At 63.4% G+C, this 17,083-nt stretch overlaps 1 protein-coding gene across 8 annotated transcripts in view; it reads left to right on the forward strand.

The window, feature by feature from the left end:
- The window catches only part of GPSM1 (G protein signaling modulator 1), a 29,624-nt gene that overhangs the window by 3,920 nt on the left and 8,621 nt on the right, over nt 1-17,083 (forward strand). For 7 of the 8 annotated variants that reach the window (XM_035263017.3, XM_054238079.2, XM_035263037.3 and 4 more), the window contains exons 2-10: nt 2,632-2,853; nt 3,868-4,003; nt 4,797-4,939; nt 5,285-5,408; nt 5,688-5,803; nt 6,377-6,532; nt 7,492-7,600; nt 8,644-8,767; nt 16,318-16,388. In XM_035263017.3, the coding sequence (XP_035118908.1) occupies nt 2,632-2,853; nt 3,868-4,003; nt 4,797-4,939; nt 5,285-5,408; nt 5,688-5,803; nt 6,377-6,532; nt 7,492-7,600; nt 8,644-8,767; nt 16,318-16,388 (1,201 nt within the window). Of the gene's footprint in view, nt 1-2,631; nt 2,854-3,867; nt 4,004-4,796; nt 4,940-5,284; nt 5,409-5,687; nt 5,804-6,376; nt 6,533-7,491; nt 7,601-8,643; nt 8,768-15,323; nt 15,488-16,317; nt 16,389-17,083 lie in introns of those variants that run through there. The other variant, XM_078332011.1, reaches the window with a different exon arrangement.

A 17,083-nucleotide genomic window follows, 5' to 3' on the forward strand; every position in this document is an offset into this window, starting at 1 on the left:
GGGGGGGTGTCCCTGAGCAGGGACCGCCGAGCATTAAACCACCACCCTGGAGGTCAGGGGGCAGGGAACCCTGAGGCCAGCTCATCCCCCAGGACCCATGGCTGTGGTGGGGCGAGGGCTGGCATGGGGGAGGAGGGCCTGCAGTCTGGCGAAGCCGTCTGCCGCTGTGGAGGGCCCGCCTCTGGCCCTGAGCTTGGCAGAGAAGGCGGTATGCAAGGTGGTGTATGGTGCCCCCCGTCCCCGCCCGCTGCTGCTGCCCGTGGGCCTGGAGCTATGGCTCTACGTCCAGAAGATGCGAAACCTGCAGAGAAAGAGGTGCGCGGGCAGCTGCTGGTGGGCACATGCGTGTGGGTGGTTGGAGGCTGTCTTGGGATGTGTGGAGGGGGTACCCCAACTGGTGCAGCTGCAGGTGGCTAGCTGCACTGCCTGGATCCCAGATTGGAGGTACAGAATGACGGAGCCCCTCAGTGTACCCTCCCCTCCCCTGACTTTAAGGCTCAGGTCTTTCCCAGGCCAGAAACCTCATTGCCTTGAGCCTCGGATGCCACGTCTCCAGTTGGGAGGGAGGTGGGAGGCAGCTACCATAATCAGATCTGCAGAGCAGCAGTATCTGGGCTCTGCCAACACCCAGGCCTCAGGCCTGAAGCCTGGAGGAGGGGCAGTAAGCCGAGTGAGACCACTTGGCAAGTGACTGGGCGGGGCAAGCGGGCCTTAATTAAGAAGCCCTGTGCGTGGTGCTGGCCACAGGACAGGGCTTGGCTGGTTGCCATGGCGACCATGGGCTCCTGTGACCCATGTGGCATCCGGACGGTTATTCCCAGAGGGATGGGTGAGGTGGCTTCAAGAAGCCTGGCAGATAGTGGGTGGGAGGCCCTGGCCCTGAGGAGAAAGGATTGCTGGAGGCAAGGAGTTCAAGACCAGCCTGGACAACATAATGAGACCTGTCTCCACCAAAAAAAAGAAAAGTTACTGGATGACAAGTCTTGAGTGTTAAAAAACAAGAAAGAGAAAATGAGCTGCATGGTGGCGGTGAGGCTGAGGCAGGAGGATGGCTTGACCCTGGGAGACGGAGGCCTGGCCGAGATCACACCACTGCACTCCAGCCTGGGCGACAGAGCAAGACCCTGTCTCTGTAAAAATAATAATAGTGAAATAAGTTTTAAAACTGAAAAATAAAAGCAATGGAAAGCAAACAGGAAGGAGGTGCTGGCCGCAAGTGGCTGGGGAGGCCCTTTGCTGGTGTCTGTGAAATCGTGTCCTCTCCGGGGCTCCCTTCTGTTCTGTCACCTCCTGGGGCTGCCCGGTTGCTGAGTCTTGTGCCTCTCACCCTCTGACCCTTGGGGGCACCCTGCAGATGGGGGCCTGCCTGCTCACACTGGGCACCCCATGGCATCTGCTGGCTGTGCCCTCCCCCCAGAACCCTCCACCCCAGGGCTGGGCAGCAGCCTGAGGCCCCGTGACCTGTGAGAGTAGGATGGAGGAGGACACCCGGCCCAGGGTCACATCCAGCCCAGGGCAGGCAGCAGGGAGGTGCAGAGCCAGGCAGCCACGGAGTGACCCCCCACACCCCTCCCTGGCAGCTGCGTGCTGAGGGCAGCTCCCCAAGGCCCAGGGTGGGGTCCCTCCGTGAGCAGAGGTAGGGTGGCAGCTGATGCACACGGTCCTTGGGGGTGTGCAGGGCCCAAGGTGAGGGGCTTCTTCTCTGAAGTCCCTGCCTGAAGGTGGGGGACCAGGGCCAGTCAGGGCATTGGTGTTCAGAAGGGGGCCTGGGCCCTTGGGGTTGCGGGGCAGCTCATGGGGCAGAGTTTGTCTTGGGACGGGCCACCATCCACATCTTCCCACAGCAGCGCTGGGCAGGGACGGGTAGTGTGCGGGAACAGCGGGTTCTCAGCCCATCCTGGCCAACAGTGGTGAGCCCTTAGCTCTGTGGGTTGGGGACCAGGAGGAGAGGGGCTGGGACTGGCTAACCCTCTGCACACCTCCCAGCCCCGCCCACCCCCCATCACCACCCCCACCTGTCTCCCCTGGAGGCTTGGAGGCTGACTGAATTCCCAGGCCCTGGCTGGGAGAGCTTGAGGGTGGAGGGTCCTCCGAAGGATACAGAGTGGGGGAGGGGCCGAGATCTGATCCCCACCCCTGCTGACCCCCCATGTAGCCTTCCTCAGCACCCCCACACCATCTGGGAGTCTCAGTTGTTCCCGGTGGGAATTGAGGGGCCTCTCCCAGCAGCCATGATCGCTTGGGGGGATGGCGGGGGTGCCTGGCCCCTGCAGCTCATAGCGCTGGGATTTGGGTGAAGGCAGGGTGTCGGGCCACGCCCCCTCCAGCACTGGCCCCTGGGCCTGAGGGTCTTGCTGGGGTCACAGACTCCACACCTTTGCCCCAGTGGCGTTCCTGACCTTGGCCATGAGGGGCAGACAGGAGGTGCTGGCAGAGGAGTGCCAGCTGGGGTGCCTTGGGCCCCACACCTGCTTCCCAGCCTGTCCCAAAAAGACTCACAGCTGTGTGAGCACAGATGTGACTGGGGCCCCAGCTCACTCAGGGGCATCACCTGTGGTGAACCCACGAAGGCACTCAGGCCCCGGGCGACCTTGCCAGGGGTGGGCCATGACACCAAGTACCTTGGCACAGGATGGAGGCGTCGTGCCTGGAGCTGGCACTGGAGGGTGAGCGTCTGTGCAAGGCAGGTGACTTCAAGGCGGGCGTGGCCTTCTTTGAGGCTGCTGTGCAGGTGGGCACCGAGGACCTGAAGACACTGAGTGCCATCTACAGCCAGCTGGGCAACGCTTACTTCTACCTGAAGGAGCACGGCCGGGCGCTGGAGTACCACAAGCACGACCTCCTGCTGGCACAGTGAGTGGGCAGCCCCGCTGGTGGGCGGACGCTTCTGGCGCATTACAGTTTGAGGAGGGGACGGGCGAGCAGGTATAAGGGAACTCAGTGGGGACACTGTCACCTGGAGGGTGGCCAGGGCTCAGGGTTCCTGCAGGGGCTGGGTTTCAGCGGACAGGCATGAGTAGGTCTGTGTGTCTGCGCCGAGTGCCTGGGCTGTGTGTGAGCACACGTCACTGTGCATGGCCCGTCTATAACCCTTTCCCTGGCCCCCAGCCCCCGGCGCACTCCCAGCTGCTGCTCAGAGAGGTGTGGTCCTGTGCTCAGTGAGGTGCACTCCTGTGCTCAGTGAGGGCCGTCTCTGATCCGCCGACCCCAAGCTCCCGATCACAGCCTCCTTCCTGCCCACGCCACCCCCTCCAGTCTCCCTGACCCGCTCTCTGCTCCCCACCGCCTCTTGGGGTCTCCAGTCGGGTCCAGCTGCCAGTCCGCGCCTCCCAGGAGCACGCGTCCCTCGACTCAGCCCTGCCCAGCACCCTCTTCCTCAGCCTGCAGCTGCCCTGACTTCTCAGCAGGGCAGAGCTTCTCGGAGCAATCCTCCCGCACTGTCAGTGAGCTCACACGGGCTCCTCAGCACCCAGCCCAGTGTCCGGGGCCGGTGGCCCCTCAGCAAGTGTCCTCTGAATCAGTTAGCAGGAAGTTAGTCCACTGTCAGGTCCCCCGGACCCTAATAGCTGCAGACCCCAGCCCCCCTGCCCCAGGCCCAGGCACCTCGGCAGCCCTGTGACAGTGGGTAGGAGCCTGTCCCCCAGACCCAGCCCTGCAGGGTCCACACCCAGGACTGACCAAGTCCTCACTTGCCTGGCCCTCAGGCCCCTGCCTGGCTGTGCCTCAGGGGATGTAGGCTCCTGTCTGCCCTAGGCTAGCCCCTGAGGCCCAGTTGCCCCACCCCATGCTCAATCTCTCCCTGCCCCAGGTCCAAGGGGGGCCTGCCCAGTCCTCAGCCCAGCCCCTTCACTCCTCCCTGTTGTCCAGGACTATCGGTGACCGCATGGGAGAAGCCAAGGCCAGCGGAAACCTGGGTAATACACTCAAGGTCCTGGGACGCTTCGACGAGGCTGCTGTCTGCTGCCAGCGGCACCTCAGCATTGCCCAAGAGCAGGGAGACAAGGTGGGTGCTGGTCCGGAACTGGCGCCTCCCAACCCTGCCATGCCGGCATCCAGATCCGCGGTGGGGGCAGGTGGGTCACATGTCACTCATCCAGCTCCTCATGGGAGGGATGACAGGGAGGCCGGTCCCCTAGACCCCACATGACGTGGGAGAGTGCGGGCCCCCAAAACGACCCTCCAGCGCCTGCTGACACTGCTGCCCAGGCCCCCGTCTTCCGCCCTCAGCTCTGCCGCCCCTCTCGGTGACCTCTCCCCGAATCTGTCCACACCCCAAGTCACTCCCTGAGGGGCCCTGCAGGCAGGGAGTGCTCTGGGCTGCGGTGGCGGGAGGCTGAGCTTGATGGTGGTGGTGACAGCAGGGAGAGTGGCTCCGTCCTGGCTTGTGCTGGACCTGAGACAGGCTTTGCCGACCTCCCTCCATGGCCCGGTGAGGCAAGAAAACCCAGGCTAGGGGGATGTGACTTGCTCCTCATCAAGCAGCTAGAGGTGGCTGAGTGGGCTTGAGGCCGCAGCATCTGGTCCCAACTGGATCTCTCAGCCTGAGAGAGTGCTGAGGACCTGCGGTCCTGGCCACATCAATTGGCAGAGGAGGAGGGATGTCGAGGAAGGGCAGAGCCTGGCTTCCCGGTGTCCCATCCTCAGGGCTCCACCCCTGCCTTAGAGTCTGTGACTCAGTGGGAGCCCCCGAGGTCCTTGCCATGGGGAGCCGGGACAGTGAGGACACCGGCTGGCCGGCTCTGCTCATCCTGTGGGGGGCCGTGGAGGCACGCCCCAACCCTCCATGCTGCACACAGGTCGGGGAGGCGAGGGCCCTCTACAACATTGGGAACGTGTACCATGCCAAGGGCAAGCAGCTGTCCTGGAACGCCGCTCAGGACCCCGGGCACCTGCCGCCCGACGTCCGAGAGACGCTGTACAAGGCCTCCGAGTTCTATGAGTGAGTGGGGCAGGGCCGGCCCAGGGACCGGGGCTGCTCTGTGAATTTCTGGGTTCCACAGACACTTCCAGACCCCCGGCCCCAGCCCCACACTTCCCAGCAGCTTCAGGGCAATGACAGCCAGGTCCGCCTAGCTGCGTCTTCTCAGTTGTAGACTCCCTACCCCAAGCTTGCCCCTGCCAGGGACTGGGGGACCTCAGAGTTGGAGGACACTGGAGCCCACCCTAGCCACCCTCTTTCCGGGGTATGGCCCTGAGAGCTGCCTGGAGGCTGCTGCTCTTCAAGCCTGGGGTGGGTGAGGACCTGGGCTGGGAAGACCATGGCTCAGAGGCACTCGGCCCCCAGGAGGAACCTGTCCCTGGTGAAGGAGCTGGGTGACCGGGCGGCACAGGGCAGGGCCTACGGCAACCTGGGGAACACCCACTATTTGCTGGGGAACTTCACAGAGGCCACGACCTTCCACAAGGAGGTGAGCCAAGCTGGGCCGGCGATGGGGCGGAGGGGCCGGGCTGCTGCAGGGGCAGGGCTGGGCCACCCCCTGGTGGTCCCTGAAAGCAGGGTGGGGTTGTGTGGCTGGGCAATGGCACCCCCTACTGAGCCCTGGCCTCATCTGCACTTGGTTCTGAGGCTCCTGGCTGCTGCCACAGACCCACAGACATCTGGCCGGCCACCCGAGCAGGGAGGCAGCACCTGTCCACCAGCCCCAGGGCTGCTCCATGACCGCCTGGCCTTGGATCTGTCCCCTCAGCGCCTGGCCATTGCTAAGGAGTTTGGAGACAAGGCGGCCGAGAGGAGGGCCTACAGCAACCTGGGGAACGCCCACGTCTTCCTGGGGCGCTTCGACGTGGCTGCTGAGTACTATAAGTAGGTGGTCCTCACACCTCCCAGGAGACAACAGGCCAGGGGGGCTGGGTGCCAGGCCAAAGAGGTGCCCGCCCCAAGGCAGGAGTCTGACTGCCTCCCCTTCCTTCCCCTCTCCAGAAGCCAAGGTAGGGTTCTAGGCTGCCCCAGGAAAGGCAGACAGACAAAGCTTATGGGGAGGCGGATGCGGAGGATCCCGCCTGTGGGAGGTCTGGGCCATCTGCCCCCTGGCCTGAGCCACAGAGCAGTGCCTGCCAAGTGGAGCCTAGCTGTCAGCACTGCGTCCTGGACCCAGCCCTAAACTTAACCCCATCTCAGCCCAAGCAGTGGGCACAGCAGTCCCGGCTCCTCTGGGGAGGAGTGGCAGCTCAGGGTGGTCAGGCGACTTCCTGTCCACCTGGGGCCAGCAGTCAGGCTCTGTGGCCATTTGAGGATAGAGATGAGCCTGACCCCAGAAGGGCCCCAGTGGGATTCTGGGGCAGGGGACCATCGACAGGCTGGGTCCCCATTCTTTCCTTCCACCCCTCCTCACCCTGGAACCCTTCTCCCCGGGGGCTGACCTGCCACTCTGCGCAGGAAGACGCTGCAGCTGGCCCGGCAGCTCCGGGACCAGGCTGTGGAGGCACAAGCTTGCTACAGCCTGGGCAACACCTACACGCTGCTGCAGGACTATGAGCGTGCGGCTGAGTACCACCTTCGGCACCTGCTCATCGCCCAGGAGCTGGCAGACAGGTGAGCAGGCATGGGCGCGGGCATGGGCATGGCGGGCAGACCCGGCCCAGCCCACAGGCTGAATTACCATGGCCCGGGCCAGATGGCCTGGGTCCCATCCCCTGCTGTGTCACTGACCATGGTGTGACCTGGACGGGCCAATGCCACTGTGGGAACGGAGCCAGATGGTGTGGACACTGGGCCAGCCCCTGACCCCTGGCACAAAGGGGTGGGGTCCCCCTCCCATCACTCAACTCCACCCTGTTGCCATCACCTGTGTATGTATATAAATATCAGTCTCTGTAGAGAGACAAGCCGGCAAACCACAGGCCCCTAAGCACTGTCCTGTGTGCAGGTCTGGGGTGGGTGGTGGCCAGAACAAGAGATTCAGAGCCACAGGCCTGTGGCCTTTCAAAGGTAGTGGAGAGCAGGGGTCTTCTGAAAGGCTGCCCTGCCTGGAGGCTTAAAAGCAGCCCACGGTTTTCCCCTGTGGGGTGGTGATGAGAATGTTCTGGAACAGACAGGGGTGCCAGTTACACAGCGTGAATGAACAAAATGCCACTGAATCATCCACTCGAAAATGGTCAAATTCCTGTTAGATGCATCTCCCTCCAATATAAAAACAACCCCCCACCCCGTGACTTGGGGGTGCCTCTAGGGGTGGAGGGAGTGCAGGCGTGGAGGCTCACTGGCCGCCAAGGGGCGAGCGAGTACCAGGGCCCAGAAGCTGCCTGGAAGGCAGAGGTGGCCACAGGCCCGGCTGCCCGGTTCTGTGCACTAAGCCTTTTAACGGGAAGGAAAAAAGCAGAGCTGACTGGGGCTTCTTGAAGGGGGCAGAATTTGTGGGAGGTCCTGGTTGGGGGACCCCGATGACCCTCGAAGCTAGGGTCATGCTGGGGCCATGACCACCAGGGGCTGCAGCCGGGGCTGGGGGCAGGCCTGGAGAGGGCAGGTATGGACACGGTCTCGCTCTCTGGCAGAGTGGGAGAGGGCCGGGCGTGCTGGAGCCTGGGGAATGCCTACGTGTCAATGGGGCGCCCGGCGCAGGCCCTGACCTTCGCCAAGAAGCACCTTCAGATCTCCCAGGAGGTGAGCCAGCCTGCCACCAGAGGCCCCGGGCATCGTCCAGCCCACTCCAGACGGGCGAGTCCGCTCCGCCTCGATCGAGCCTTCAAGTGCCTGGACCACCCCCATCCTTCCAGACCCATTGCAGCTGCCTGGCCACCGGGTCCTTCTGAGGCCTGCTGGTGACTTGTCTACTGTACCCAGGGATTTTTCCTGCAACCCCCCAGCTGGTGCCTTCCTGGGCAGCTGTGTCTCCTCCTCCTTGGAGAGGTTGCAAGGGGCTCTGCCCACCAGCACTCTCCCACTGTGGTCAGAGTGGGACGTCACGGGTGAACTCTGGGCCTCCCAGATCCTGGCCTGTCCTTACACTCCCATGCCACCGCCCTTTGCCCACCCGGAGTCTATCCATGCTAAAGACGGTGCCAGCCCCTGCTGACCCACAGCCCGGGTAGGAGGCAGCCGGGTGGGGAGGTCTGCAGGTGCCTGGGCGAGGGTAGAGAGGGGCAGGCACGTGAAGGCCAGCAAAGGCCTTGTCTACAGAGTTTTTTTACTAGCGGCTGGCAGGCAGCCCCCGAGTCCCTCTGAGTGCAGGCCACAGCCTCCAGGGCCCTTCAGGGCTCTGCATGACAGTTCCCTCCTCCCCGTGCCACCCCCTCTTCCACTTAAGCGAACTGTTGGCTCCCAAGCAATGTGGATGTTCCTGGGAGGGTCCCCCACGAAGCCTCGGTGCCCAAGGCAGGGGCTGAGAGATGTGCAGTGGGCAGGACCAGGCCCCTTGCCCACTGGAGGGCACAGGGCCGGCCGCCCGGGACCCCAAGCATCTCTTGGGTGGGACTAGGGGTTGTTGAGGACCTGTGGGACCACCTTACCCAGGGACAGACCCCCAGACTCCACCTCAGGGGCCACAGTGAGTCCTGGTTCCCTCAGAGGCCCAGGGGCCAGTGACAGGTTCAGGCCACCCAGAAGGTCAGGAACGGTGTGCTGAGGGCCATCGAGGTCCCCCTGGATCCCAAAGCAGGGCCCCCAGCGACACCTGCCCACTCTGCCTCCCACTTCGCTCACCACAGATCGGGGACCGCCACGGGGAGCTCACGGCCCGCATGAATGTGGCACAGCTGCAGCTGGTACTCAGCCGCCTTAGCTGCCCGGCAGCCTCAGAGAAGCCTGACCTGGCTGGCTATGAGGCCCAGGGTGAGTTCTAGGGTTGTGGGGGCTCACAGGCACCAACTGGATGGGGAACTGGGGAGGGGTGGGATAGAGGCATGGCCAGCATGTCTGAAGGGGCAGCCGCCAGAAAATGCCCCTTGCAAGCCAGTTCTTCCTGGCCTCAGGGACAGCACAGGCCTGAAGTTTACCCTGAGCCCCTCCCACCCGCATCCTGAGTGGTGCCGCTGGGCTGCTGGCAGAAGGACAGGAAGTGGCCGCTTATTGCCCCACTGGCCGCTCCAGGGCCCCCACCCCCAGTTGCCCCTGGAGCACTCGGTGCAGGGAGAGTGTCTATCCTCATACCAGGGTCCGGGAGAGCTGCTGGGAGGCTAGAGGTCTGGGCTGGGCTGGGGGAGCCCCATGTGCCTGGGGTTGTAATCAGGCAAAGCCAAAGGCAAGGTGAGGCCACGGGGTAACCTCATTCCTGGGCCGCTGGTATCCCACGCAGGTCAGCAGTGCTGCAGACACATGACAGCCCCTGTAAAGTAAATACACTGAGAAGTGATGGGGGTGGTGCCATTGTTGGGCTGATTTCATGAGGCAGCTGGCAGGAGGATGAGGGGCAGGCCTGGGGAAGCCAGCCACCGCCCCCTGTGTCCCTCACCCCTGAGGGTTTTGAGTTTGCTGGGAGTTGAGCCCCAGCCCCTGAGAAGGGATGTCTGCTGCCCAGAACATACCTGGGGTCCCCAGGCCTGTTGAGGACCAGGCTGGGGATGCCAGTCCTGGAGATGGCACTGGGCCTCTGCAGTTTCTTTTTCTTATTTTATTTTTAATAATTAAATGTTTTTACATAGATAGGATCTCACTATGTTGCCCAGGCTGGTGTCAAACTCCCAGCCTCAAGCGATCCTCCCATCTTGGCCTCCCAAAGTGCTGGGATTATAGGCGCAAGCCACCATGCCCAGCCGTCCCCCTGGTTTTTGACGATGCTCGTGGGTTTCTGACGATGACCTCTACTGGGAAACTGGGGGTGCATGTCAGCCGCCACAGAGGCTGAGGACAGAGGAAGAAGCAGAGCTCTGGGGCTCTCAGCAAGCCTATGGGACAGCATGCTGTGACCAATGGCAGTGGGTGGGTGGAGAATGGGTTGGAATGTGCCCCCCAGGATGTCCAGGCCTGTATCTACCTATAGCCTGGGTTTTCTAAGGGTGGGGAGCTCTGCTGAGATCTCTAGTGCCCCTCCCGTATCCCTGACTAAGCACTACCACCATCTAGGACCCCAGCAGCAACTGGGGCAGGACTGGGCCCAGCTCTGGAAAGGCTCCAGGTCCTCCTAACGTTTTCTTTCTCGGAGCCAAGGAAAAGGGGGGCCGGAGTGGGAGGACGCTGGGACAAAGCAGCTTCTGTCCCTCCCTGGCTCTTCCGTGCCGGACCCCTTCCAGCCGGCAATGCCTCCTGCCCCAGGGCTGGGGAAGGGTCCTCCTCCCCACCCAGGGCAACCCTGCTTCCTGGCTGGGGCCGCAGCTCCGACTCCGCTGCAGGAGGCCGGCTGCACTCCTAGAGTCTGGGTGGCCGGGGGCGGGGGCGGGAGACCCCCTCTCAGGTGAGCCTGGCAGGGGCAAGGCCTTGAGGCCGGGAGACTTGGCGCTGCGGGTCGGGACGCCACGGAAGGACCCACGCAGCCTCCCCATTCGGCAGGTGCGAAGCGCGGGGTGGATCTGCGCGCTGCGGGAGGGAAGGGGGTGCAGAGCCGCTCTAGAGCCTGGCCGTGCGGATGGGGGGGGCGCTGGGGGCACAGGAGGGCACCGCCCAGCCGGCTGTGGGCGGGGCAGGGGCGGGAAGGAGGAAGTCATCGGGGGAGGGGCTTCACCCAGGGGGCGTGGTTGAGGCGTGGCGTTGCTGTGGAGGGTGGGCGTGGCCGAAGCCGGTGGGTTTGGTGTCAAGTTGATAAATACAGGGAGACTTGTGTGCGGCTGGAGGACAAAGAGCCTTGGCGGGGCTCAGGCAGCGTGTTAATCTCACTGTCCTCTGCTAGCCCCCCACCCAGCAGAGAGGCCCCAGAAGTGTGACTGGGGGGCCCCTCCCTGCCAGCTGCTGGCCCTGTCCAGCTCCTCTGGGTATGTGGCCTCTGTGAGACCCTGATAGCTCCCAGCCCCCACCTCCCTGGCCAGAGGGCACAGGCCCCAGCCTCCCACACTTGCTCCTGGGCTGCCCCACCCCCCATCCCAGCAGGGATGCAGGGCAGGAGATGGAGGCTCTGCTGCCATTCTTGGTTCGGGCAGCATGACTGGCATGTTAGGAGGAGGAAGCCCGCCCTGAGCCCTGCAGGACCACTGCCTGCCCTCGGTGGGTCCCCTGGGCCCTGCGTGTCCCACAAGGCGTGTGGCTGCCCTTGGCCCTGCTGACAGTGTTCCACAGTCTCTGGGCCCTGCCCAGGGCATCCTGAGCTCGGAGCAGCAGTTTTGTACACAGGAGCTGCTGGGGAAGGACACAACCAGCCTCCATGGAAGAAGTTCCCTGAACGTCCCAGTGGGTGACCTCAGGGTCAAGGATGTGCCTGGCATAACGTCCCCTGCGATTTAGGCTGTGAGCCCCAGCCCTGGTCAACTAAAGTGACTTTACCCACTTGTGCCTCAGTGTCCCCATCTGGGAAAGGGGCCCACCAGTTGTGCTGGGAACAGAGCTTGGCAGGAGTAAGAGGCCAGTCAGCCTGAGAGCCCATGACCCTGTTATGCTCGGGCCCTGGTGTTATGCTCGGGCCCTGGTGCGACGCTCGGGCCCTGGTGCGACGCTCGGGCCCTGGTGCGACGCTCGGGCCCTGGTGCGACGCTCGGGCCCTGGTGCGACGCTCGGGCCCTGGTGTGACGCTCGGGCCCTGGTGTGATGCTCGGGCGCGGCAGGCGTGGTTGCAGCACCATCCTCCCCTTCCAGCAGCCCAGTGGCCCTTGGGCATCCATAGAGACAGAGGGTGCACCCTCTGTCCACATACCTAGGAGGGCTCAGAGGGGACAGTGCGTGGAAAATGGTACACAGGGCCCGGCACGCATCAGGCCCACAGTAAATGCCTGCTGCTTGGTCAGCAGGCCTCTGCCGTGTGCCAGGCACTGCTGGGGCCCTCACTAGCACTGAGCCGCGTCCAGCATCCGGTAGGTGAGGAACGGGCAGCCCAGGAGCAAGCCACAGGGAAGACTGTGGCAGGAAGAAAAGCCCCACAGGGGCGGTGTGGATAGGAACGTGGAGGTGGGTTACAGCAGCCAGGTGGGCTTCGGGACGTGACTGTCCATTCCAACTGCCCTCACAAAGCACCGCAGGCCAGGGCAGCAGCAGCACACGTTGCCTCCTCACAGCTCTGGAGCCCACAAGGCCAGGGTCGGGGTGCTGGGTGCTGGGGCACTGGTGAGGGTCCTCGTCCTGGCTGGCAGACGGTGCTTTCCTGCTGTGTCCTCACATAGCAGAGAGACAGAGGAAGAAGGGGGAGCTTAAGAATGCTGCTTCTCCTGAGGCTACTAGTCATTATAGGGGCTCCACCCTCATGACCTCATGTAAACCTCAGGACCTGCTAACACCATCCCATGAGGAGTCAGGGCTTTAATGTTCTACTCATTGATGTTCCAGCAATGAGTAGAACTGGAGAGAAGTGAGCCTCGAGTTAAGACGGAGGAACAGCATCCGGGCAGCGGGAACAGCCTGTGCAAAGGCCTGGAGGCAGGGCCAGCCCAGTGGGTGGAGGGGCAGGGGAGACCTGGAGCTGATGGAGCAAGGAGAGGGCCTTGGCTGAAGGAGGGAGGCCTCTCGGGCCCTTGTGTGAGGCCCCTGTCCAGTGGGGTGGAATCCTCAGGACCCAGCAGAGGAGCAAGGCCTGGGCGAGCCCTTACCACTCCCCTCCTCGGTCCCTGCTTGGAGAGAGGACTTAGGGACATGGCTGGGGCAGCAGGCAGTGAGGGGCAGGTGATCCGGCTGCAGGGAGGCAAGGAGGGGTGGGGCTCTGGTTCTGCAGTGAGGCGAGGACTGCCTGGATCTCAGACCAGAGGTGGGCATGAAGGAATGTTGTGGGGAGCAGCTGAAAATTGGGGTTGCTGAGGTCTGAGCCAAGCCAGCTGGGCGGGTGCTGCTCTGAGGGGTCAGGTAGGCACAGGGTGAGCGAGAGGCTCAGTGGGCTGGCGTTGGCCATGGCACATAAACATCTGGAGCTGGGTGAGGACAGAAATGAGGACGACAGCATGATGGTCAGTGCCAGGTGGCCATGGGCCGGAGCTGGGAGAAGTTTCCGAACGTTGCCTCGTAGGTGGGAGAGACAGGAAGCCAAGCCAGAGGGCCAGGCCTGAGGGCACCTCATCTGGGCAGCTCAGCCAAGGGCGTGGGGCTCAGACTCAACACCTCAGCCGACTCTGCAGACAGAGGGGGCATTGAGCCGGGTGCAGCGGGCCTTCTGCCCGCCGTCTATGCCTGGCCATGAGGGTACCCATCCCAGAGCCAGACGCAGGCTGTGTCTCAGAAGGGCATTTCAGCCACTGCCGCAGCCTGGGCCCATCCATGCAGCATCCTGGTGGAGGGCCAGGCCTGGCAAAAGCAGCCGGGCTGGGCCCGGGACCTGGAGGATGCAGTGGGGAAACTGAATCAGGCCCCCACAGCAGTGAGGGGTGGCAGAAGGAGAGCCAGGCCCTCAGGCATGCATGCTGGGAGACGGAGCGGGGCTCTTGCTGGGTGTGGTAAGTACCAAAGGGCCCGCTCTGGCACAGATGTGCCCCCTCTGTCATTTCCATGGTGTGGGAGCATGCCCCGAACTGCATGGGGTGGGGAAATATCCTCAGAGCTGCCCTGCTAATCTGGGTAGGGGTGGGCAGCAGGCAGCCCCTCAGAGAACAGGACGCCAACTCCAGCCCCATTCATCCCTTTCAGGCTGCACCATCCGAGGCTGGGACAGCCCCACCTCAGTGCCCGGCCGAGCCTGAATGTGCTGGAGCAAACCCCAGTCCCACAGACCACTGTGGCCACAGGGTGGGGATGGGAGCCCTGCCCGGGGTGTTGGTGTTGGGAGTGGGAGGAGAAGTGGACAGCCTCAGGTCCTGGCGTCCTTCTGCTCAGGCCCCTGATAGCCCCAGGTGTGCCTCTGGCTCCAGACGCTTCCATCCCAGGCCACTGGAGAGCAGCCCAGGGTGTGTCCTCAGAGCTGGGACAGGGAAGCGCACAGCCCACATTTGGAATCCCTGCCCGGCTCTCAGGAAGCCCTAGACATTCGCTGTGGGCTGGTCTGGAGCCAGCAAGCTGGAGGCAGAGGACCAGCCTGGAGCCCCAAGTCCTTGGCTCCCTCTGCTCCTGTCCACTTCCCCCCAGCCATGTTTAGGAAGCTCACCTTTTAAACGGGTCACATGGACAGGCTCGGGAAGGGGTGCTAACAGCCAGGCCAGGCCAGGGGCTCCCGCCAGGTGCCTTCTTGGCCATCTGAAGCCCCCAACACACCCTCATCACTGCCGTTCACTGGGTGGGGCAGGACCCCCTTCCTCGTGGGAGGTGGAGGCACGATGCTCAGACAGTGGCCCCCCAGCAAGCCCTGGCCTGTACTCGCCTGCAGCATGGCCTATAAGGGGGACCCTCAGAGACCCTGGCATTGGCGCATTTCCTCCCTCCCTCGTGGTCAGGGCCAGGCTCATATTTAAATCAGGGTGCTGATGAGCCCAGGGGCAGGGGATGCTGGCTGAGTGACCCAGGGGTGTGAGTGAGGCTGGGAGGGGCTGTGTGTGGGGCCAGGTGCTGGAAGTGGCTGAGAGACTGCCCACCTGGGCCGGCTGCCTCCCTTTATGGACACTGTGTTCCCTGGCGGGCCCAGAACCCAGGACTAACGTGGGGTCTGGGTGCAGCTGAGGCCCCAGCGCCCTGCCTGGACATTTATGCTGCTGTGATGAGTGCTCCAGCCCTGGTGGCTGTGCTCTCTGATGCAGTGGGACCTGGATAGGGTAGGTAGGTGTCAGGGCCTGCCCCCCTACATCTGCCTGGTACAGGCGGCCACCAAGCAGCTTCGATTTAGGACCCGAGCCCCTGGGGGGATGACAGCAGAGGGGAATTGCCCAGCCCAGCCCTGCCGGCCCAGTCTGATGAGGAGGGCACTGAGCTCCAAGGCATAGTAATGGGGCCAAGTCTGCTGATCTGGAGGTGCCAGGATGGGATTCTCACAGCACCCACTGATGCTAGGGCTGGCTCTGTCCCCGCCCTCAGACACACACTCACTGTGTGTGGGGTACAGCTCATGTCCCATGTGCCTGTGGGTGGAGGGATGCTTGGTTCCTAGGAAGACTGGGTAAGGGTGGGCATGGGGGGTTGGGGGCTGTGGGCAGGAGGGGAAGAGAGCCAGGGTCTTCCCGGCTGCAAGAGGCTTCCTGGAGATGTGCCATGAGTAGAGACAGCAGAGACAGGGTCCTCAGTGTCAGCTTCGTTCTGCCATCATCTCATTTGCCTGGAATGTTCTGCTGCCTTTTCCATAGCGGCCACATTCCCACCCATTCCATCTCAGAGAAGTGCCCAAAGACCCTGGCTCCCAGCCATGTCATCAAGCCCCTCCCACAAGCCACCAAGCCCCTCCCACAGGATTTCAGGCCCCTCCCACAGGACTTCAGGCTTCCTCAAGGAGGCATCTTACCTGGTTGGGATTGTTCCCCACATCCTGGATTCCACCCCTGTTTTCTGTTTGCCACCTCATTTCTGGTCTGCCAGGTCTGTTCTTCCGTGGACCTGGGCCCCTGCAAGTGCTCAGGGAGCAGCCGGGCTGAGGTAGGATCCACTCTCCCAAACTCCCAAATCCTGTCAGGCCCCTCAAGGCTGAGCACTTGCCTCTGCCAGGGCCGTGCCGGGACGGGCTTGGAGGTGGGTCTGGCTGTGGGGTTGTCCGAGGGCTCCAGGACAGGAACTGGGGGCTCCACTGAGTCCAAAGCTGGCCAGTGTTGGGTCAGATGGCTGTGCCTCCCCACCCCACTGTGGCAGAGAAGATAGGGGTCCCTTGGGTGGACACACAGCCAGAAGGGTGAGTGCAGGGCCAGGAGGGATGGACAGGAGCCAGGGAAAGGCCCCACGGCAGAGGTGGTCTGGGGGAGTCATCTGAGGCCTTTGTCTCCCCCACCCTGGCCTGGATTGGCCTTGGTGAGCTGGGAACACCCAGAGGCCCACCCCACCTGCCTCCGGAGCACAACATGACTCACCCTTAGGAGGGGGGATCGGGTGGCCTCACAGGGGTGGCCAAGGTCCACAGGGAGGATGTTAGGCAGAGGGAACAGCAGGTGCTTACGGGGGGAGGCCCCATGCGTCACAGGGGACAGCCCTGTCCAGAGCCAGGACGGGAGGGGGTGCAAAGCCAGACCTTACCTGACCTACCCTGGGTGCACCCCATCTCGATGTCTGTCCCCCTCTGGCTGGCTTGTCTGGCTCTGACAGTACAGTGGGGGGATGCAGAGGACACTTGGACATGGTGTTTGCCTCCACGGGCAGGGCTGGCGGTCAGAAAGCCATGGCTAGGCTGGTCCTTGGCCCCCCAAAGACCCTGGCTTGGCCCAGCCGATGCGAGGTGCCAGGGTGGCCCTGGACTGACTGGGCCCCTCTGTCTTCAGGGGCCAGACCCAAGAGGATGCAGAGGCTGAGCACGGAGCCCTGGGACCTGCTGAGACTCCCCCTGGAGAGGGTGAGCTGGGGACACAGGGGACTGATGTTAGCACAGCCGCAGCCAGAGCATGGGCATCGGGGTTAATGAGGCCAAACTACCGCCACCCACATCAGCCCCTGTCTGCTGGGAGACAAATGTGCCCTCCTCGGCCTGAGGCCCTGCAAGGGCCCATCTGCCACCTGCTTCCCCACGTCCCTCAGCCTCTGGCCAGCTGTGCCCCAGGTGAGGCGTGGTCCTCACACATTTTGGGCCCCCATGCCCCACCTAGCCTCTAAGTGACTGCATCCCCCAGAGTCCACACACAGGAACACCCACTTCTGCCTGCTCTCTGCCCTCTTGGACTCTGTACCCAAAGTGGGGACAGCTGCTCCTGGTGCAGATGCCAGCTGGGGTTCAGAAAACCCACATGGACAGATTCAGGGGCTGCCCGGCTGGCTCTGTGCCTGCCAGTGGCGGGTGCTGTGTGGCCTGGGGCAGCAGCCTGACCTCTCTGAGCCTCTGTTTTCTCTGGTGTGGCATGTGGTCAGTTGTGGATGGCCGTCGGGGCTCTGCTGTGGGGACAAGGCCGGAGGATGCCTTCGGTCACTGTCATTGCTGGTGTAAGCCAGCTGAAATTCGGTGGAGGCCTCTGGCCCTCAGACACCACCCCCCAGCCTCTCCCGGCTCCAGCCAAGGGCCCACAGCCCCAGGCCTCTCCGCTTCCCTGCAGACTG

This window comes from Callithrix jacchus, chromosome 1 (genome assembly GCF_049354715.1).
Source record: "Callithrix jacchus isolate 240 chromosome 1, calJac240_pri, whole genome shotgun sequence".
NCBI lineage: Eukaryota > Metazoa > Chordata > Mammalia > Primates > Cebidae > Callithrix > Callithrix jacchus.